The 23,665-nt window shown below is 31.9% G+C and overlaps 1 protein-coding gene across 4 annotated transcripts in view; it reads right to left on the bottom strand.

Moving 5' to 3' along the window:
• The window catches only part of LOC145317675 (integrin alpha-V-like), a 68,709-nt gene extending 52,300 nt beyond the window's left edge, over window positions 1-16,409 (bottom strand). For 2 of the 4 annotated variants that reach the window (XM_080158835.1, XM_080158838.1), the window contains exons 1-5: window positions 16,079-16,409; window positions 12,913-13,034; window positions 11,212-11,309; window positions 9,868-9,988; window positions 4,325-4,386 (exon numbers count right to left, since the gene is read on the bottom strand). In XM_080158835.1, the coding sequence (XP_080014961.1) occupies window positions 4,325-4,386; window positions 9,868-9,988; window positions 11,212-11,309; window positions 12,913-13,034; window positions 16,079-16,266 (591 nt within the window). In that variant the 5' untranslated portion in view covers window positions 16,267-16,409. Of the gene's footprint in view, window positions 1-4,324; window positions 4,387-9,867; window positions 9,989-10,057; window positions 10,179-11,211; window positions 11,310-12,912; window positions 13,035-16,078 lie in introns of all 4 variants that reach the window. The other 2 variants (XM_080158839.1, XM_080158837.1) reach the window with 2 other exon arrangements.
• Window positions 16,410-23,665: the final 7,256 nt, after the last annotated feature.

The following is a 23,665-nucleotide window of genomic DNA, read 5'->3' as shown; positions in this document are numbered from 1 at the left end:
ATATTTTGTGATTTATTTTGATATTCAGTTTTTGAAGCTAAAGATCTTCAAAGCCGCTGACAAGTAGATTTATCATTTTTAAGAATACTTTGTATGTTTCATGATTGGGATAGTTTAGGATTTTTTTTGATTTTAATAGATTAGAAGTAATATTTAATCTGCTCTATAATTCACGTTGTCTGTCCGTCCGTTAGTCCGTCCGTCGGTCTGTCGGTCATGCTAAATAAGACCAATACATTTTGATATTGTTTAAACTTTGAAAATTGTACCTCAAAGGAAAAAAAAAGCTGTTTGTTAAAGGCAAAGCCATTATTATATTTGATATGATTTGGTGCATTTTAAATTTATGTCGCAAATAAAGCCCAGTAGCCAACCCATTATACTGTGTCACTTAACTTTTCTAGAATCAGGAAGAAAGGGGACAATTGGCTGTTTATTACACTAGTCCCCAAAGTTTTTAATATCGTTTCATTATTTGTTGGTTTAACAACTTTGGAGACTTTTATTTAATTTTGATTGGTTGATTCATTAAGTTTCGTGTACTAACGTTTAAAGCAATAATTTAATCTAGGGAAGAGGAATATTTGTATATCATCATTGGGGATGAACATCAATTTATCGACCATTGTCTTATCCCTTAGATCCCTGTCTAGAACTCACATCTGTAATTGCAACCCTCTGTTTAAAAGTATTTCAAACAAGGCATTTTATGGCACCGTAATGTTGAGCAGTAAAAAGACTTTACAGTTTGACAGACCCCATTTTTCATCATTTTATTACGAGGAGAAAGAAAGGTTTGATTTGTGTTATACACTTAAATTTACTGTGTATGTATGTATGTAATAGACCTGCTCAAAATATAGGAATTTAGTACAAATTTTGTTTCTTTGGGGTTTGATATGAGGCAGGGTGGGAGGGGACATCGGGCTGTTTATTACACTAGTCCCTAAAGTTTTATAATAATGTTTTCTTTTTAGTTGGCTTAACAACTTTGGAGGCTTTTATTGAATTTTGATTGGTTGATTCATTAATTTAAGTGTTTTAACGTTTCAACCACTAATATTAATCTACAAAAGGGGTAATTTTGTGTATCCCTCGTCAGCAAAGTTGGGGATGAACATTAATTTATCGGCCATTGTCTTATCCCTTAAGATCTCTGCCTTATAACCAATTAAGATATAATAGTTATTTCTCGCATCGTATTATAAACGGCTTTCCGCGGATATAGAATGTACAATTATGAGATTAAAACTAGTTTTTTTAGCCCCGAGGTGCCGAAGGCACCGGCTAAAAAAACTGGTTTTAATCTTATGATTGTACATTTTTAAATTCGTAGAAAGCTGGATATAATACGATGCTAGACATAGTTTTTTCGTATGGATGAGAACCGGTTCCTATCCACCGGATTCGAATGAATACGAGAAAACGTCTTAACATTCAGTTGAAATAATGAACAGGTCTAGTTAGTATGTTGACTTCATAGCATTTACACTTATGGTGACAATGAAATAATGAACAGGTCTAGTTTGTATGTTGACTTCATAGCATTTACACTTAAGGTGACAAAGCTTATTTGAAGGGTATACATTTTATAATTCAACAAGGATTATAACGTCCAGAAAAGCGAAGTAAAAAGAATCCAACACAATCTAATCTAAATATGTTAAATGGCTAAACAACTAAGGTTGAAGACTAATAAAAATCCTAATAAAGTAAAAGGATCTTTTTCTGTGTGTGTGTGTGTCTGTCTGTCTGTACCGAAGGATTTTGCTAACCGCTGAACCTATGTGGTTCCCCTTTACAGTGAATCTTCTTAGAGGTCCTGAGAAGGTTTATAACTATTTTGTGGTGGGATACCACCACCCTCCCAAGAGACTTTTGTCTTTCTTTTCTTTTTAAAACTAAAATTAAATGTGGGGGGGGGGGGGGGGCTACTTCTTTCCACCACCTTAAGTGCCCCTAGAGGTCTCTAGGATTAGAATTAAGAATCCTTTGTTTAGAAATACTCATAACCTTGGCTCCTATTAAGTTTATGATTTTGCCTTTCAGCTTTCAAAAGAAATAGTGTTCAGGTAGAGAGGAGACATTAGGCTTTTTATGGCACTAGACCCAAAAGTTTTATAAAACATTTTCTTATTCGTTGGCACACAAGTTTGGGGACTTTTATTGAGTTGGTTAGTTGGTTGATTAAAATGAGTGTCCAGATTTTTCAACCTTTTATTGTAATCTACAGAAAGGGGTAATTTTGTTTATCATGATTGGTACATCAATTTATCGGCCATTGTCTTATCCATTAAGATCCCTGAAAGGTGTTGCAACTTGACATGCAAATTCAAAATCTTTTAAGAATATCCATGATATATATTAGATCTAATATTTTTATAATTGACACTTGGAATTAGAGTTATTAAATCCCCCTTATCTTACTTTAAAAATAGGTTAGGTTGAATAAAGCTCCGCTGGGTTTGAACACAACAGGGTTTCAATTCAAAGCAGAGATTTAAATAGAAGAAATGATGTTTTTTTTGAAAATCACAAAATAAGATTATTTTGTAGTTCCTTCTGTATATTGAAGACCAGATACATTAGGGACCTAAAGGGATAAGACAATGACCGTTAAATTTATGTACATCCCCAATGATGCTACAAAAATTACCCCTTATGTAGATAACATGTAGAGGTTGGAATGTTTGGATACTCAACTAAATGGTCCAACCAATCAAATAAAAGTCCCAAAGGTTGGTAAGCCAACGAAGAAGTACACGTTATAATAAGACTTTGGGGACTAGTGTAATATACAGCTCAATGTCCCTTAGCATTATACATTAAATACAAGTAGGTGAACTATCACTTCCAACTATTTTTTACACGGAATGCTTCATATTCGCAATAAGACAGAATTGCAAATAGAATAGACAAAGAGGAATTTCATAATGATATTGGTCAAATAGAAAAGGATAAAATGCAGGGGCTTGAAGGGATAAGACAATGGACAATCAATTGACGTACATCCATTATGGTATTACACAAAATTAACCCTTCTGTAGATTACAATTATTGGTTGAAACGTTTAGACACTCAACTAAATGAACCAACCAATCAAATACAAAAAAACCTTAATATAAAACTTTAGGGACTAGTGCAATAAACAGCCCAATGTCCCCTCCCTTCCTGATAGATTGAGCTTACAATGGCGAAATAATCTAATGTAACATATTTTGCAGTAGCGATGACACACCCTACAAGTAATGTGGGTGCTGGGAGTGAGGGTGGGGTTATTGAGGGGTGGGTGCTGGGAGTGAGGGAGGGGGGGGGGGGTGTATAGAGGAGTGGGGTGGGTGTAGCACATCTCATAATCCATATTTGGATTGGAACTACCACCTGTATTTGGCTTGCCTAATCTAAATCAGTAATATCCCATTAATAAAATTTTTGACCTAAAAATACCTCCCCCCCCCCCTTTAAAATTTATTCAAAACTACTTTCTAGGTTCCCAAAGTTGTAAAACCAACGAATAAGAAAACTAAAACTTTGGGGACTAGTGTAATAAATAGATCATTGTCCCTCTAGCTCTGCACTTTAAAGAAATTAGGAGGGAGGTATTGAGTTGCTCCCCCATGCTATATGGAGGGAAATTGCCTCTTAAATCCTTTTTAATTCTGCATCTCTTTCTGGTGGATACCATTTATAAACTAAACACATGTAAAGGCATATTATAAAATTATAACAGTCAGAAATTGAATAAAAATATAATAAAGATTTATTCAATTGTTTAATCCCACTGCTTTATTGGCTTTTATACAGATACAATTGGTTTATGTAAGGGAGGGAGGGGACATTGGGCTGGTTATTTAACTAGTCCTAAAAGTTTATGATACAGTTTTCTTATTCATTTGCTCAACAACTTTGATGACTTTTATTGAATTTAAATGGTTTGTTCATCAAGTTGAGTGTCCAAACATTTCACCACTTATTGTAATCTATAGAAGGGGTAATGTTGTATATTATTTGTTGGGATGTACACCAATTTATCGGCCATTGTCTTATCCCTTTAGATCCCTGTGTTTATGTACTACATTAGGTAGTTTGGCGGGAGAAAGGATTGCATATGTGATAAGATAATTCTTTATTCATCTGACATTTACCTGTCCTTTTCCTTTCATAGGGCTGGACAATTAATTTGATGATACACAAAATTACGCTTCACTTAATCAAATAACTGATTTAAATTCAATAAAAGTCCTCAATGTTGTTAAGCAAACGAATAAGAAAATGTTATTATAAAACTTTGGGGTCTATAGTACGATGTGATAAATAACTATACCTCAGAAACAGCAGCTCCAATGCCAGCCTGACAGGAACCTTGGCGGTGATAACCCCAGTTTCCTAAAAGTAGACATGTTAAAAAAAGAGTCAAAGCTAATTTTTAAATATTTTTTTATCAAATACTTTTAAAAATTGAAATTGTACCACATTAAGCCCAACGTCCGTAAAATGAAAAAATCAATAAAACTAAAATTTATTTCCATGGGGTCATTCCCGTAGGGTTAAGGTTTCGCCCTTTAAACCAACTTCAAGTCAAATTTTCTTCGCAGAAAAAATATTCAGACGGGCGGGTTTAATGTGGTCCAATAGGCATTTTAATATTTATCTTTAAAAAGTTTTTTTTTCATCAAATAAGAACATTTTGTAAAAAAAAAAATAATACTAAATTACAAATTTCATCAAATAAATTTTATAAATATCCTTTTAAAATAAATTGGCTTGATAAAAAAAACTACTTTTGCAGTAGTTAAATTGCTACTCTGTATTATTAGGTTTTATTCCTTGCTTTTTTAAGGTTTCAAATCTGAGTTGGATACTGCATCGCTGCTTCACCAAAATTGTTATGAGAAAAATCCTCTAAAATCACATAAAAAATCTACAAAAATTAAGTAAAATCATAGAGGGGTTATTAACATAAGATTTTGTTTAATTTTTGTAGATTTTTATATGTGAATTTGGAGGATTTTTCACAAAAAAAAACAATTTTTGTGAGGCAGCGACCCTAATTTTTTTTAAAGAATCCACCTCTGTTATCAAATCAAAACTGTGGTTAGTTTGTTACTAATGATGTGCTACTTTTGAATTAAATTGTCCTTGTAAAGCATATCTTTATTGCAAAAGGATATTTATTTAATAAAACTTTATTTTTAACTATACTGTATTTAATAAAAAGGGTTTAGGTTTATCAATCATTAAAATTATTATTATGCAAGATTTAGTAGATTAACTTAGGTAAATACTTTATATTATATTATTATTATAGTTAGAATGCAAAGAAGGTTTAGGGAAGCTCTTTATAGTGTCTATAGAAAATGACGTCATATTAGAATAGTCAATTATTCTAATTCGGGATTTTTCGGTCAAAAGTTTTTTAATTTATCCCCTTTTTTATAGGCACTAAATTTAAAAACTTTTGGCCGAAAAATCCCGAATTACGTCATATTAGAATAATGGACTATTCTAGTATGACGTAATTTTTTATAGGCACTATAAAGCTCTTTAGGTTTAGGCATTTTTATTAGGTTTCTAGTTTAACTAAAATTGGATTCTAGACTTGAGAAATTTTTAGAAAGGCAACATAGAAAATATGAAGGGATAGGACAATGGGGTGAAAAATGCCCTATCCCCTTCACACTGAAATGTAAAGCAAAAAAGTATTTATCAAGTCTAAAATCAATGTTTTTTTAGGGTATTACAAATTTTCATACTATATAGTTTAATCTGAAAAAAAATTATTAGTTTTGCTAAATACAATCAACAAATAATTATAATCATAATTTGAAGTAACTTGGTAAAATTAACTTTCTAGTATGGCTTCGAAACCGATTAATACCTGCTGGATTAGAACCGGTTATCAGCCATACTAGAATTATGTATAGCATCGTATTACAGACAATTTTCCCCGAATATTTTAAAGAAAAATCATAAAATTAATACCAGTTTTCTTAGTCTGGGCCCTCAGCCCCTCGGGGCTAAAAACACTGGTTTTAATCTTACAATTTTTCATTTTAATATCCGCGGAAAGCTGACTATAATACAATGCGATGAACAACTATTTATATTTATTAGGCGGATAGAAACTAAGGACATAGTTTTAGTTACAGATAGTCCACAATCTGAAAATCAGTTTTACTGGCGAATCTCAGCCACTATTTAAAACTGAACTATTGTACTTTTTAAATAGTTTTTATAATGATGAAATGTTCTTTTAGAGATAAAACTTAAAAAACACTTAAATACTTAATCTAATAGCTCTGTTTAAAGTTAATAATATTCTTTTATATTATAATACATGTAGTATATGTATATAATTTAAAAACAATAATCATTTGCAAATATGCTGGGAAGCGTGCAATTTTCCTGGACCAATCAATTTGATAAGCTTCCGCGCCCCTTTCTCATATATTATCCCCCCCCCTATATGCTAATGCAAAAAAAGTTTTCCTTCAAAACCCATTGTTCTACAGACTTTTGACGCTAGCGAAACAAGGACAAAAGTTTTTACAAGTACCAATGTTCAATTTTTATAATAAAGAAGTATATGTAGGTTAGCTAAGAAGATGATAAGACATTGGCCGATAAATTGATGTTTATCCCCAATAATTATACACAAAATTATTCCTTTTGTTGATTAAAATTAGTGGTTGAAACGTTTGAACACTTAAATGAATGAACCAACAAAGCGAAAATCACTACAGTCCCAAAAGTTGTTAAACAAACGAATAAGAAAACGTTATAATTATAAAACTTTGGACACTCAAATTAATGAACCAACTAATTAAAATTCACTGAAGTCCCAAAAGTTGTTGAGAAAACGAATAAAAAGACGTTATTATAAAACATTGGGGACTAGTGTATTAAACAGCCCATTGACCACTCTCTCTCTCTCTCTCTTTTTCTAATAGACTGACGTGCGAGTAGAGTTATAGAGTATCTATTCTACAAAAAAATGCTGCTAAACATCTATTGTTTGCAGCACATGAAAATATGTTTAGGCAAGGGTAAACAATAATATACTTATAAACAGGCTTGCAATATTGTTTAAACAAGGAAAGTTGTCATCATAAAAATCGCGGAGTAGCTTATATTTCCCTTTAAATAAAAATAAGTTATGAAATACAAATGACCAATGATAGGCCTGTATACCTTTTAATTGACTAATGAAACAATGTATACTGGTCTACCATTGGTCATTTGTATTGTATGGCGTAATTTTTTTGGCATTACAAGCTGCTTCAAAAGTCTACAATATCTTTGGAAAATCCAGCAGGAGGGCTATTGATTTGATATTTTTTTTCTTGAGGAAATTTTAATTCTTTGCTTCAGAAAATTTTTAAATGCCCAACCCATTAACACTCTACTTAGATTCCATCCCCACACCCTCTTCTAAACTAGGTAAGGAGGGGACATTGGGCTGTAAATTACACTGGTACCCAAACCACTTTATTTTATTCATTGTCCAAAAACATTAGGTGCTATTACTTGACAGGTTAGTTTCAAACTATTTAGTGTTCTAACGTTTCAACCAACAATTTTAATTACAGAAGGGGTAATCTTGTTTATCCTCATTGGAGGTGTATTTCAATTTATTCTTGCTTCTTAATTTATATATAACTTTCTTATTTCTTTTTGATTTGAATATGATATTTAATGACAAAGCTAATTTGTATGTATTATCCCTGGTATGTATGAGTAATCAGAGATCTAAAGGGATAAGACAATGGACAATAAATTTATGTACATCCCCAATGATGATACACAAAATTACCACTTCTCTAGATTACAATTTATGGTTGAAATGTTTGGGCACTCAACTTAATGAACCAACTAATCAAAATTTATAATAAGTCCCCAAAGTTGTTAAAAACTTTATTATAAAACTTTGGAGATTCGTGTATTCATTAGCCTAATGTCCCCTCCCTCCCAGATGTGCAATAGTATGACTTGAATATAATTTAAATCCTTCAGAATCATTGTTTATATATTGTTATATTGTTTAAATGATATATTATCTCAGCGTATTGATACATCTTTTTTTGTAATCAATAGTATTGTTTGTATATTTTGTTTAGACTTACAAATTAGTGTTTTGCTTATGCAGTTCTGACGCTATACAAAAGTTTTTTTGTCCTTTCATCTGATTTTAGAGCTTCGCTTTTATGGATGTTGTCATCCTTGTTTTTACAGTTTTTAAATAAGTACTTAATTCCAATTTACCGTCTTTGCAAGAAATTTATGTACCATTTTGTTTTGACAAATTTGTATTTTGCTTATTCACTTCTGATACTCTACAAATATTAATGTTCGTTTGTCCTACCAATTCAGTGCTTCGATTTGTTTGGATTATGCCATTCTTACCTTTTAGAAAATTGCACTACAATTAAATGTAAAAGTTATTGTTATTTAATATATTACTAAATAAGGCAAAAGCATACATATTATAACCTAAAATACTTTTAATGTTATATAATATTAGCTACATACTTTCTTTAACTAAAAAAGAAGCTTTAGAGCTTCTAGAAGTTTTACAATAGTTAGAATACACAACATTTTCTTTAAAACAATGATTTAAAATTTAATTATAAATGTATGATTATATTAATTATTTAAAAGAAAATGTTGTAATAATCAAAGATACATTGTTTACATATTAATATTATTAAATTAAATTCGGACTGAGCAAGCAATAATCAGCCCATTTGTTGCGCTGCTGGGTTTATAATTGGTTAGGACTGCCAAGGCATTCTGTTTATTTGACTGTGTAAATACTGAAAGCCAGGCCGGACCCGAAATGAAAGACAGATTAAAAGCTAAGACCAAAAGCTCCTGCGGGGGTTGCGGGGCGCGATAACTGCACATCAGGGGCCAGCTCATCATAGGATATTTAGGTTGTTAATGTTAAATAATAAAAGGGCAAAAATTAGTCAAGTCTTTTTATGACATTTTAGGATTGGTTTTAAAGTGGAAGCGGTCATAAAGGCATCTTATTTTATTCACACATTCTGTCATTTGTTGTGTGTAAATCATAACTATTAATTATTAGGGGTATCTTATAGATAAATTCTTCGTTAGGAAAATTAAATCTTTTTAATTTAAATGGAAATTTATTAATGGTAACGCCTTTCCTTAGTCAAATCAAGATATAATACAATATCTTTGGTTTAAAATTTTTAGAATTTAATAATACCCACTTAAATAATTAGCAAAAAATATACAAAAAAGTAAATTTAAAGTTCTTTATAGTGCCTATGAAAATTGACATCATACAATAAAAATTACCAATGATAGGCCAATACTTAAACTAAACTACAAATGGCAGGCCAGTATACATTTTAATTGACCAATGGTAGGCCAGTATGATATCAAAATTATAGGCACTATAAAAAGCTACGTTTTTAAAAGTTGAATGCCCTGAATGACTTTAAAAATGACTATTTTGGTGATACTGCATTATTTCTTAATTTGACCAAACAATGGCGTAATAAAGCTGAAGCACCTTAAAATGTCTATAAAATAAATGACGTCATACAATATAAATGACCAATGATAGGCCAGTATATATTTTACCATCGGTCAATTTATACTGGCCTATCATTGGTAGTTTTATTGTATGACGTCATCCTTTTTATAGCTGCTTCAATAAAGCTAATTTAAAAACTTGGAATTTATCTATAATTAATATTAAAAGTAAGTGAATGTGAGTGCAGTTGAGAATGAAGGCAGAGCAGCAGGCCACGATGAAGGGGGTCACAGTCAGTGTGTGTCGGGGGGTGCAGGGCCCCCCTCCGCCCCTCCTTCGGACTTTGGGGGGGCTGAACTTACTTGTCTTACAGGGCGCATACTCAAAAAATTCTTCCAAATTATTTTTCGTGGTGAAACATGTACCGATCGGCTCTCGTCGTTTTCCGTTACGTGAATACCAGATGTATCTGGGGGCACAAGCCTAAGTAAAATACAAAAAACATCAATGGATAACATGAAACAGTGATAGGACTATGGAAGGATAAACTACCTGTCTCCACGCATGGCCGGTACTGCTGGATATTGGTGAAATTTTTTGTGGCTACAAAGCAGGACCCTACGGGGTCTTTCCGAAACATAAATACATAATAGATATATCTGTGCGCACACGCCTAAACAAACAGAAACAATGTCGTCTTTTTCAGACAATTTAGGTAAAATAAGCGGCTACGCCCCTGCATCTAGGGGTTCTGTATTCGAAGAGATATGGAAGGGCAGAAATATAGTCTAAAACCATACCTAGACTTTTATAAAAATAAAATAGCCCACAACCATCCCGGCACATATAAGAAGCTTCACTGTAAAGGAGAACCATATCGGTTCAGTGGTTAGCGAGACCTTTCGCTACAGACATAAAAATGCTTCTTACTTTATACAATGGATGTATTAAAATTTTAAAACCTAGTTATAAGGGATAATGAACCCTAAAAAGTTTTTTTTATTACTTTTTCTGCCTTCGCATATTTAAAAAAAAATGTATTGATTATATATTGTACATAAGAGCATGTATTACACGTAAGCAAATGAACAAAAAATGTAAAATAGAGAAATTTCAGCTAAAAAAGATACTTTTTTTGAATTGAATTATCAAAAATGTTCGTATATTAAACTAAGTACTTTAATAACCAATAATTCGAATATTGATTCAACTATTCCTAAACTGCAACCTTCATCAATTTTAAATTTGCTATGTTTCTTTTTTTCTATTTGTTTAATTTTCTTTCAAATATTTTGCTTTTAAATTTTATTAAAACTATTTTTTTTGTAAAACAGCTTGAAAAAATTGAGGGAATATAATTTATATTCAGATGTAGTATCCATCCCCAACAATGTATCCGTAAAACATTAATAAGTAGCGGTTACGCCCCCCAGAGGCCTCTAGGGGCGTATAAGGTAAGGGGAGGAGGGTTGACCACCCCCTATTTATAATTTCTAGTTTCGGAGGGCAGTTTTGTGCAAAGGCGAATTTTCTTTTGAGGGTAGTGGTTCCCTCCAACAAAATAGTTATAAACCTTCCTATAATCTATGAGAAGCTACATTGTACATTCAGTAGTTAGTGAAATCCTTCTGTACAAACAGACAGACAGACAGAATCATAGACATCCTGTTACTTTAATATATAATAGGAAATTATGATAATAATACCAGAACAGTTCCATCAGCGCCAGAGCTCTGTACCACAGCTCCAAACCACTGCCCGGACTTCTCATCATATTTCTTGCCTGTCGGGGTCAGGGCGTCGCCTAAACAAATGGATATAGTAATACGGGGATATTATAACAGAGGATTTTTGTCGTCATTTTATGTTGCTAATATAGTCCTAAGATAATGGTCAATACGTTTTCCATGATTTAGGAAGTATATGGGGTAAATCTATAAGTGGTTGGGGTATCGTTATATTAGCCAGCTGGGAACAACATTTTATCAGGGTATGGGAGAATCTCTCATAATATCCATGTATATTATATCTATTCCAAAACATTAAGTAATTTATCATTAAAGTTGGACTTTTTAACTGCAAGGATTTCCCACATTTTGGGTTTGTTCATATGAGTGTTTTTTTTGTACGTACGTACAGATTATCGGAAAGTAAAATATGAAAGGTTAGAATTGTCAAATGAATTTTAAACCTAGTATGAAAATACTACTATATATAAGCAATGTTATTTTGATTCATGATACAATCAGACACAGCGTTAAAAAGTTCATTATTGTGTATCAATCATTTAAGTAATTTGATTAAATATTTAATTTTCAAATAACTAAAATCTTATTGTTCGTCTGTTCTTTTTTTCGAGCTTCGCTTTATGAATGTTTACATTCCATTTCTTGGGCGTATACGCTTTAAAAATATATTATTATATTGGATAGCTGGTTTAACTAGAAAATAAAGAAATAGGCTTTGCTATGTAAAATTTGTTTTTAAATATAAAGTAATTCAATTAATTTTAAGTTCATTTTTGTTTTCTACATAGCATCTTATTATTCTTTAACCAATGAGCCAATAGCCAGATTAGTTATAGGTTTTTAGTGGTATGGTAATATTAATACTTTATATTGCCCATAGTATCGATGAAAACATGAGGCAATTATTTATACTAGTTTTATCAATTTCGACACAGATTCTACAGAGTATGAAGCTTAGTAAAACAAGAATGAAAACATCCATCTCAGCGGAACTCAGTGGACGTTTTCGCATTTTAAAATATAAATATAGTGTTGATACGATTCCAAGAGTATTCAACTAAGGTTTAAATTCAAACAGGTTAAAATTCCCGTTAAGAATTAATCGTAATGGACGTACAAACATACAAGCCAAAAGAGAAGCTTCTCTGTTAATAATAAATCTATAAATATAGATGTATAACTAAATAACTACCTGGATCCCCCCTGTCGAGGACCTTTTTCGTCTGCTAGCTTATTGCTTTCTGCTCATATGTAGCGACTTTGCTGTGTCAATATTCCCGACACCATTGGTTGATTTTTAAGGACCCAATTGAAAGTCGGTACAGGGACTTCGCGAAGTGGACATACAGTTATTTAACCCCTTCCCCCTCTATTGTTTTACTCTCATCTGTTATAAATTTGGGTATAGTCCCTTTTGTGGCAAAGCACCTTAAGGTGCGATTCTTCGTATTTTTCATAGTAGCTTTTCTCCTATTTCTAGCCCCTGCGGGGGGGGGGGGCTCTAACCCTGCGGGGCAAAATGCCTAACCCTGTGAGGCAATCACCTAACCCAATATAACCTAACCTAAAATAACCTATGAAAAGCCATTTTAAAAATACGACGAATCGCCCCTTAAGGTGCGTTGCCACGAAAGGGACTATTCCCATAAATTCTATTACCTCCTTTGTCGAAAGGTATGATCTGGCAGTTCCCCTGCTGCATGGCGGGACACTTGTACACAGCTCCACCCTTGTGGATGCCAGGCTGACCAGAGTTGGCTCGCGGGGCTCCAATTAACAACCTAAATATAAACATTCAATTGGGTTGAAGCTCTTTATAGTGCCTATAAAAAATGACGTCATACAATACAAATGACCAATGATAGGCGAATACACAGAATAAACTACAAATGGCAGTCCAGTATACATTTTAATTGACCAATATGGTAGGCCACAACCTAAATATTTTTTTTTCAGTATTGCTACGAAATAGATTAATATTAGCTGAATAAGCAAAGGTTCTCAGCAATAATGAAAACTCATGTATAGCATCGTATTACAGAAAGTTTCCACGAATATTCAAATAAAAATCTTAAAATAAATACCAGTATTGTTAGTCCCAAAGAGGCCGAAGTTTTAATCCTGTAATCTTCCTGTATAATACACTACTACTCTTTTTAAACAAAAAGTGCTGTTTCCTTATACTACACTAGCGGCTTCGCCCCAAGAGGTAATGAACTTAATTAATAAACCCATTTTTTTATTTTTTATTTAAAAAGAAAAAGTAAAAAATAAATTTTTGAGAAATTCTTTTTTGTTGGGGGGGGGGGGTGAGGAGTATAAGCAAATAGCTTAAAACCATCACAGGACCAGCATTTAAATTCCCTAAGAGTAGAGCCCAATCGGTTCAGTAGTTACTGAGATCTTAAGCTTCAGACAGACGGACAGATAGACAGACGGACATCGTTCTACTTTGAATTATAGATATAATTGCACCACTTGAGCATATAACATATCTTGTAAATATTTTTTTACTCGCATGCAACTAAAAAAACATCTTTTAAAATAAGTGCATCGCAGGATTTAGATTTTTCATTTTTCAAATTGCATAAAATATTAATGTATCAGCAATATAGATTTTTACATGAATAGATTCTCTCTTACATTTATAAAACTGCAAAAATGTTGATGGTGCCTTTTTTTTTTACATGTTTGATAACGAATTTATATGTGTATATCGTATATCCATATATAATATCTGTGAAAAATTAGTATCAAATTTCCAAATAGTTGATTTATAGCCTCGCTTTTTGCCTTCAATTTGTTTTATTGAAGCACTAAATCATAATATACACTTTTTGCTGCTAGATTTTTGTTTACGCGAAAAAAATATGTGTCTTTTATAATTAAAATTACCTATTTTTATTTTTGGTAAAAGTTTATTTTACCAAATTAAATGGTTCCTTTATTTAGAGCAACAGATCTATAGTACACGGATAACTACCTTCACCCCTTTTCTAATGTCCCTTTTCGTCTGCTAGCAAATTGTTTTCTGCTACTTGGCAGTGTTAATATTCCCGACACCATTAGTTGATTTTCAAAGAACCAATTGAGGGTCGGCACAAGGTAATTTGGATAGGGAAATACAGTTATTTAACCCCTTCCCCCTCTAGTGTTTTACTCTAATTGTATAAATGGTGTAATTCCTGTAAGTTTTATCTGAATTTCCCTCAGTCTACAGCATCTACGATATTTTTTCAACGTACCCGCATAAAACTTTTTAAGCACATAATTAAGGTGTTGGTATGTTAGCTCATTGCTGTATTAATTGCCATGATTCTACTTATATTAAATTGTTTCCCATCTTAACCCCATATACATTATAAATTTAACCCTTTTGACCCCTTGACTTTTTGTAAAATGCATCTCTATTGCAAAATATGCTTCCTTAAGTTATTCAAAAAAGACGTTGCAACTTCCTTTAAATAAAATGCATATTTTACAAAAAAAAATGCGCAAACAATAGTAAGAAAACAAAAAAAGGTACCTATATGTAGACTAGTATGTCTTTCTGCCAAGCGCGGTAAAGATTTAAAATTACTTCTATCATTTAATTAGACATAATTTAATCAAAATGAAAAGATTAACAAAGCCTTCTGCATCATTTCCAATTATTTGAATTATTTTGCAGTTGTAGGGCGGTTCCCTTTTTAATTGGAAGCCATTTCAGTAACATGTAATTATTTGGGATTTGAAAAAATTACCCTTTTTCAGTGCACTGCAAATAGAATGAATAAAACATGGTTATTCATTTTTTGTTGTTCTTTTTAGGTTAATCTAGCATGCACCAATCTATGAATAAATTGCAAACTAAATGGATCATGGAAAGAAAACGTATTAGCGGGTTTCATCCTATTTTAACAGTAGCTATTGTTAGGTTATTTTAGTTTAGGTTATGTTAGGCAAATGTAAATGATTGCCCGTAGGGTTAGGAAATTAGCCCCGCAGGGACTAGAAATAGGAGAAAACCTACAGTGAAAATAGGACGAAATCGAAACCCGCTACTTCGTTTTCTTTACATGATCCAACTAAAATATTTGAGAAAGACACTGCATTTTGTTAGAAGTATAAATTTGACAAAACCTTATGAGTAAATGATTATACTATAAAATGTTTTGGAAGTATTATCTTACAGAGTGAGAGGGGACAATGTTTATTACGCTGGTCCCCAAACGATAACGTTTTCTTATTTGTTAGCTTAACATCTTTGGGGACATTTGTGAATTGTAATTGGTTGGATCATTTAGTTGAGTGTTCAAATATTTCAACCACTAATTTTAATTATCGTTATTGGGGATGTACATCGATTTATCGGCCAGTGTCTTATCCCTGTAGATCTCTGATTATCTTACCAAGGAACTCCAGCTTCTGAGTGTTGAGCCAAGGAGAATCCAAACAAAGATTTTTAAAATAAAAATAGCAGTAGAGTATTATACATCAAGATAAAATAATTATTTGGCCATAAAGAATTAAATTTAAGCCAAACGGACAGATTGATATTGTTAAGACAGACTAAGGTGTTAAAAATTTTCCAGTATGGCTTCGAAACCATATAAGATGGAATAGAGCTGGTTCTGAGCCAAACTGAAAAATCATGTATAGCATTGTTTTACAGAAATTTTGCACAAATATTAAAATAAAGATTATAAAATTAATACCAACTTTAAATGCCCGGGACTTTCCTCAGGCATAACAAAATAGGTTTTAATCCTAAAAATTTTCATTTTAATATCCACGGAAAACTGTTTATAGTACAATGCGATAAATAACTATTACAATATCTTACCAAGGAACTCCAGCTTCTGAATGTTGAGCCACGGAGAATCCAAACATACACTCCTGGTCACATGACTGGCCTGGCCGCTCCTGGATAACAGTATTTGTGGTATCCAGGTTAAAGGATGTTACAGTCACCAGGAGGCTGCAGAGGATCAGCGACACGTCCATCCTCCTGCTCATATTTAAAGTCCGCATTTTTTACTTGAATATATTTTTTATCACTAGATAGATGTAAATTTGATAACTAGATAACTTAATTTTTCTTCCTCTACATTATTTTAACATTTTAAATCTACATTTTCAGCAGGTGCCCTCAACATCACTTCATTGTCAAATCTGAAAAAAGATAAATATTGAAATAAAAAAAATGCAATATTAACTTGTTTTACTAAAACTTTAAAAAGCTCTTTATAGTTATTACGTTATTTAATACAAATGACCAATGATAGGCCAATACACAGACTAAATTACCAATGGCAGGCCAAAATACATTTTACTTGACCAATTAAAGGCCAGCATGGCGTCATTTTTTATAGGGACCAGAAAAAGCTTCATTTGTTTTATCAAAGTCTTTTTTTAATGTTATTAAATTTAGTTTGATTTGTATATAAGTAAAAAGGAAAGACAGTGATACTTTTTTCCCTCTCTCTTATTAGCACGGACAAGGATTTGACACAACTAGAAACACTTTTTTACCCTTTATATACTTTATGCAGAGGGACTTTTTGAGCTTGTTCTAAAAAATTGTTTAGCAAAATAAACATTATTTGAAGTAAATGAAATATTTAAATGGTAGAAAAGTTTAAGGCAAAACAAGATTTTATTCAGGTTTCTCAGCCCTGTCCCTGAACCTGACACCTGTAATCTATCTAAATAATCAGGGAGGATGGGGGCACTGGGCTGTTTATTACATTAGTCCCCAAAGTTTTATGATAACGTTTTCTTATTGAATGGCTTAATATTTTGGAGACTTTTATTGAATTTTGATTGGTTGGTTCATTAAGTTGAGTGTTAAAACGTTTCAACCTCTAATAGGAATATACAGAACTGGTAATATTGTGTATCATCACTGGGGCTGTACATCAATTTATCGACCATTGACTTATCCCTTTAGATCCCTGCTAGTGAAAAAACTGAACGCATCATTTCTACTCTTTCTAGTCTTTTAGTGTTATATAAACATCTTAATGTTTATTTATGTGTTCCCTCTCCTGCAAGGCATGAATATTCTATATTGTACTACAGGGTGTCCTAATAATATTTTATTTATGTGTTCCCTCTCCTGCAAGGCATGAATATTCTGTATTGTACAACAGGGTGTCCTAATAATATTTTATTTATGTGTTCCCTCTCCTGCAAGGCATGAATATTCTATATTGTACTACAGGGTGTCCTAATAATATTTTATTTATGTGTTCCCTCTCCTGCAAGGCATGAATATTCTATATTGTACTACAGGGTGTCCTAATAATATTTTATTTATGTGTTCCCTCTCCTGCAAGGCATGAATATTCTATATTGTACTACAGGGTGTCCTAATAATATTTTATTTATGTGTTCCCTCTCCTGCAAGGCGTGAATATTCTATATTTTACAACAGGGTGTCCCAATAACATTTTATATTCACTAAAATTAATTTGGTTTACTTGCAACTTTAAAATTATTAGGCTATAGCTTTAAAATGTTTTTTCTTTGTGTTAGGATGTCTTTGAAAAAAAATTTAAAAAAATTGTAAAAAACAAATAAAATTGTTAGCAACATTTTTATGGTCCATCCTGCATTACATGTTTAGTGTGTTTATCACACAGTCTTGTCAAAAACATCTTTTTAATATTTAACTTTAATTGGGGAAAAAACTATAGAATAGAGCCCATTTTATTTTTAAACAAGAGATTCATATAAAAAAACTTGTATTTGTTTTTTTCTTTCCAGAATTTTACAAAAGTAAAATAGCTTTTCTAAAAAAACTCTATAGGCCATCCGTTTTAGAGATCTTTTACTCTAAACAGAATATTATTTAGACATAGCATACCACATTTGTTTGTTTTTCTTTCAATCTTTTATCTTTAGCTTTGTGTTCTTATATAAAATTTTTGAATTTATTATAATTTTTAATATAGAAAAAGAGTCTTAAAGCAAAATTTCCCCAAATTGACTTTAGGTGAAAATTAAATAAAAATTAAAATTTTAAATGGACAATTATGTCTGCAAAAAAGTAAATCGTAGTTATACTAAAATTTTTCAACGTAATAAAAGAAAATTCTAAAATTTTTATGCATCTTGCATTTATTATATTCAAACTAAAGATAAATTACATTTTTATTTTGGATTATCAGAGCTGGATCTTTAAATCATTTAAGTGGTGAGCCAGATCGGGGTGAGCCGAATTTCAGCCAATCACAGCGCGGCATTTCATAAAATGCTGTGCTCTCATTGGTGGAAAGTTGGCTCACCCCGATCTGGCTCACCACTAAAATGATTTAAAGATCCAGCTCTGGTATTATCAATGATCCTAAAGCCAAAATTTGTTAATCAATTCAAGATTAATTAAGTACATACGGACAAACCTTGGTTATATAGTTGCTGCGTTACTATAAAATTATATTCTGCCTGAATGTATTATTCACAAGGATGACAACATCCATAAAAGCGAAGCACTGAAACGGTAGGACAAAAGGGCATAAACACTTGTATAGTGTCAGAACTGAATAATCAGAATATAAATGTATAAGAGTCGAAGCAAAATTGTAAAAAACATTACATTATGCAGGATAATGTTTAAGGACATACTAACATTTTAAAGACTTGATTGTAGAGTTGCTTCGCTTATAACATTATACTTTGTTGTCCCAGGAATCAGTATACTAAATATCAGATCAATCGGATAATTAGATCATATAAAATTTTTTTGTTAAAAAAGAGTGAAAAAATCAACATGTTTAAAATGGACGTCCGGACATTCTGGTAACGTTTATAAAGTTGCTACGCTTTCTAAATCGTACCTTACTACTACATGAATCACCATTCAAAGTTTGAAATCGATAGAACAATTCTAACATGCCTAAATTAACGAAAAAAGCTAACCGTTCCGGATGAACCGACCCTAATTATAAAAAAGCTTCGCTTTTATAAAGGAAGTTAGTTGTCAAAATACTCTTTATGAATTTTATTTATGATATGATGCTGCAATTCATAATTTAGGTACAGATAAAAAGTTACAGAAAATGCAAATCATTTCAAAACAAATAAAATCATTCTAGTATTGTGATTTCCAGTATGGATTCGAAGCCGATTAATATCCGCTGGATTAGAACCGGCTACCAGCCATACCGAAAAATCATTAATTACGTCGAATTACAGACAAATTTCCACGAATATTAAAATAAAAAGCATAACATTGGTTTAGTTAGCCTTGAGTCTTCGTCTAACAAAAGTGGTTTTAATCTTATAATTTTTACTTATACTATCGCGAAAATCTGTTTATAATACCATTCAAATATTCAAATCTTCATCCTACATACAAGAGGTAAGGTTTTAAACTGTTACGTAAGAATTCGTTGACTACTTGACAAATTCAGTTTACTAAAACAGTGAAGCTTCTAATAGTCCCCCCCCCCCCCCCCCCACCTTTCTAAGAGTGCAGGTATTAGTCTATAATATGATGTATCTTTGTTTGATTAAAGAGTGGCATTCAAATGACTGGACCTTTAATCTAATTGCTGAGTAGTACTGTTCTAACTAAACCCTATGCAGAACTAAATTAACTTAAACAAGAATACTTATTTATCGCATCGTATTATAGAAAGCTTTCCGCGGATATAAAAATGAAAAATTATAAGATTAGAACCAGTTTTGTTAGTAACAAAACTGGTTTTAATTCTAAGACTTTTATTTCATTATTCGTGGAATACGATGGTATACATGATTTTTTAGTATGGCTGAGAACTGGTTCTAATCCACCGGATATCAATCGGTTTCTTGCTGGAAAAATATATCTAAAATAATTAAACTTTACCCAACCTATTTATAAGGAGGCATTTCTGCTGATGTAGTGACTTATAGACAGGCGCATGTACGTTTCCGCGGTAAATATCTAATCTCTTAGAAGTGTAACTAATTTAGATAACAAGAATTTATCAACAAATATTTATTAACGTGGTAAACCATCAATTCCGCATAATGTTATTAAATATTTATTTTTAAAAGTCATTAGACTCGAAAATTATTACTATAGCACAAACTAATTCTGGGCATGCATTTTTTATATTGTGTGTTTTGAAACACTTTACAGTCATGGTAATTTAGCGGTAGTTATTGCACATCTAATAGCACTTGCTTAATGAATGTATGTTGGAACATGGATATTTCCTTCTTAAATATTAGATTTCTTAAAAGAATTAAATTCCAGGGAGAGAGGGGACATTGGGCTGTTTATTACACTAGTCCCCAAAGTTTTATAATTACGTTTTCTTATGTAATGGTTCGAAAACTTTGAGGACTTTTGATTGTTTTTTTAATTTGTTTTAACCACTAATTTTAATATACAGAAGGGGTATTTTTGTGTATCATCATTGGGGATGTACACCAATTAATCGGCCATTGTCTTATCCCTTTAGATCTCTGCTAATTTTAGCATTTGTATAAAGCAAATATTTATCAAGAATTATAATTATTAATTAACAAATAAATAATTAATTTTTAATAATTTAAAATTTGTAAAATTGAAAACAGATGTCCTGCTAGACTCAAGATGTTAATGGGTTATGCAACACACAGGGAATGAGGGAAAATTACTATTTAATTAACATAAACATTTTCTTTCACACACATATCCTTATAATAAAGTAAAAGGATGTCTGTTTGTCTGTACTGAAGGATCTCACTAACCGCTGAACTGATATGGTTCTCCTTTATAGGGTAGCTTCTCATAGGTCCTGGGAAGATTTCAACTATTTTGGGGGAGGGTATCACCACCCTCCCAAGAGAAATGGCCAAAATAAAAAGATTTAAAACGCCGCCGAACGAATATTTTTGGGGAACAGCTGATCTTAACATAAACTTACAAGAAAACATTTTACGTTTTGCTAGAGGCATCTAGGAGCGTATTGTTGTTGGTAAGATAATAAGATATTTAATATATATAAATTTATCTCCATTATCCTATCGCTGTTTCCCTGATGTAGCATGACGATAAATATTTTATGTGTTAAATACATTGAAAGAGGGAATATTTTGATATGTTAATTTTCAACACATCGTCAACATGTACATTGTAAAAGAAGGGAGGGAGGAGACATTGGGCTGTTCATTACACTAGTCTTTCCAAAGTTTTATAAAAAGTTTTTTTTATTCGTTAGCTTAACAACTTTGGGGACTTTTATTTAATTTTGATTGGTTGGTTATTTAAGTTTAGTTTCCAAACGTTTTACCCACTAATTTTAATCTACAGAAGGAGTAATTGGGTGTATTGTCATGGGGAATGTACATCAATTTAAAGGTCATTGTCTTATCCCTGGTAAAGCTACTTAATAAGTCTGTGTATGTTAGTTTGACCGTCCGTTCAAAACAAAACAATTATCAAAATTTTACTGCTCTTTTTGCTGTGTATTTATTTGAGTTTGTTAATTACGCCATGACATAAAGTTGTCCTTGTTTAAAAAACAAATAAATCGTTTTTGATAGTTTTCTAACTTCTAAAAAAAACCAATTAACCAAAATAAATTAACCAAATAACAAAAATTAACATAGATCTTATTTAACAAGGAAGACAACATCCATAAAAGCGTAGCTCTGAAACGTTAGGACAAACGAATATTAACATTGTAGAGTGTCAGAACATAAATGTGTATAAGTCGAAATGAGTTAAGCAAATTTGTTGAAAAACTGTTATAGGAATCACCATACAAAGTTTGAAATCGATAGGACAAACGTCTAAATTAACAAAAAGAGATTACGAACGGACGGACCTAACCTAATTAAAAAAAGCTTCGCTTTAAAAAAAATCAAAACAATTTATCTATGTACGTGACGTGTTTACTTAAAATATAAAAGACAAAGTTGAATCCTTATATTTCAACAATAGCTTTTTAAATTAGACAATTAACTATGACTTTTTTACGTTTTTGTGAATTTTTTTTTACAGTTAAGAACGGTTTGAATTCAGCAGAAATAAATTTAATTAATAAATCTATTATTTGTAACATATCATGTTAATCTTTTGTGCTGGTATTTGATCAACAAGAGACCGCAAAATATTATTATGTGTCAATTTTTTTTTGCTATAGTTGATAATATTCATAGGTTGATAATAATTTTTTAAGTTAGGTTGACGTAAATATTAGACAAATTCGATCTTATAACAGTATATCGATAAAATATCAGCTATAACTACTTTTTAAAAATACAATGAACAATGAAAATATATGTCAACAAAAGGATTCCAAGTTAAATAGGGTATAAGGTCCCAGGGATCGAAAGAAATAAGAAAATCGTCGATAAATAGATGTACATATCCAAAAATCTGTCCAATCAAGATTTGATAAAAGTTTCCAGAGAAGAACGAATAAGAAAAGGTTATTATAAAACTTTGGAGACTTGTGTAATTAACAGCCCAATGTCCCCTTCCTCCCTGTTATATGGTCTACAAATCCTTATCAGTTAATTTAATTTGAGTTTAAGAGGAGTTTCTAATTTGAATGGTTGGACGGTACAAGAATACAAATTAACTGGCCAACAAATAGTTTATTTGCCCCATTAAATTATATTTTTATCGCGGAAAGTATTACAGTCAGTTGTCCGCGGAAAGTATTACTGAGAACTAGTTACAATCCACTGGATATTTATATGATTCAGAACCGAAATTATTATCATTAAAGTTTCAAATTCTAAATACTACAATTAAAAGCTATACATAGCAGTGTTGGGCCGGATATTCGGTCTGGCCGGTTATCCGGTCATTTTCAATATCCGGCCGGATACCGGATATTAAAACTATCCAGTTACATGATATCCGGCTGATTTTTGACGCTGGTTATCCGGTTATCCGGTAATTTGCCGGATATCGAACGTTGGTCAGATATCCGGCCGGAACCGGATATCCGGCATTAGAAATCAGCCGGATATCCGGTATCCGACCCATAAAGTATCCGGCCCAACCCTGTTACATAGGTCCTAGGATGGTTTTATGCTATTTAACTTTCAGATTTAAGTCTTTGGTTAGTTTTAGGCTATTTTTTCTGCCCTTTTCAATTCTTTTTAATAAAGAGAAGCTAGATGATAGGGCGCAGCCGCCAGTAATACTATATTTAGTAAATGATAATCTTAAAACCCACAGACAGACAGGCATACAAAATGTTGACAGCGAAGCCTTATAGAACACTTTCCATATCAGAAATCTAAACGCGGCGCCCCAATTTTGAAAATGACAATTAGAATCGTAAATAGTCTACAAAAAAAAAACGTCAACTTGAACAAAATTTATACTCCAGCAATTCCATGTTGACATTTGAGAAATGATTTTATCTCAAGGCCCCCACCAACATAAAGATAAGTAAAGGTTCACTTCCTTTTATGGATGCATTGTCTATTACAAGGG

This window comes from Acartia tonsa, chromosome 4 (genome assembly GCF_053477335.1).
Source record: "Acartia tonsa isolate MP-2025a chromosome 4, ASM5347733v1, whole genome shotgun sequence".
NCBI classification, from domain to species: Eukaryota; Metazoa; Arthropoda; class Copepoda; order Calanoida; family Acartiidae; genus Acartia; species Acartia tonsa.
This window is presented reverse-complemented; position numbering and strand designations above follow the sequence as displayed.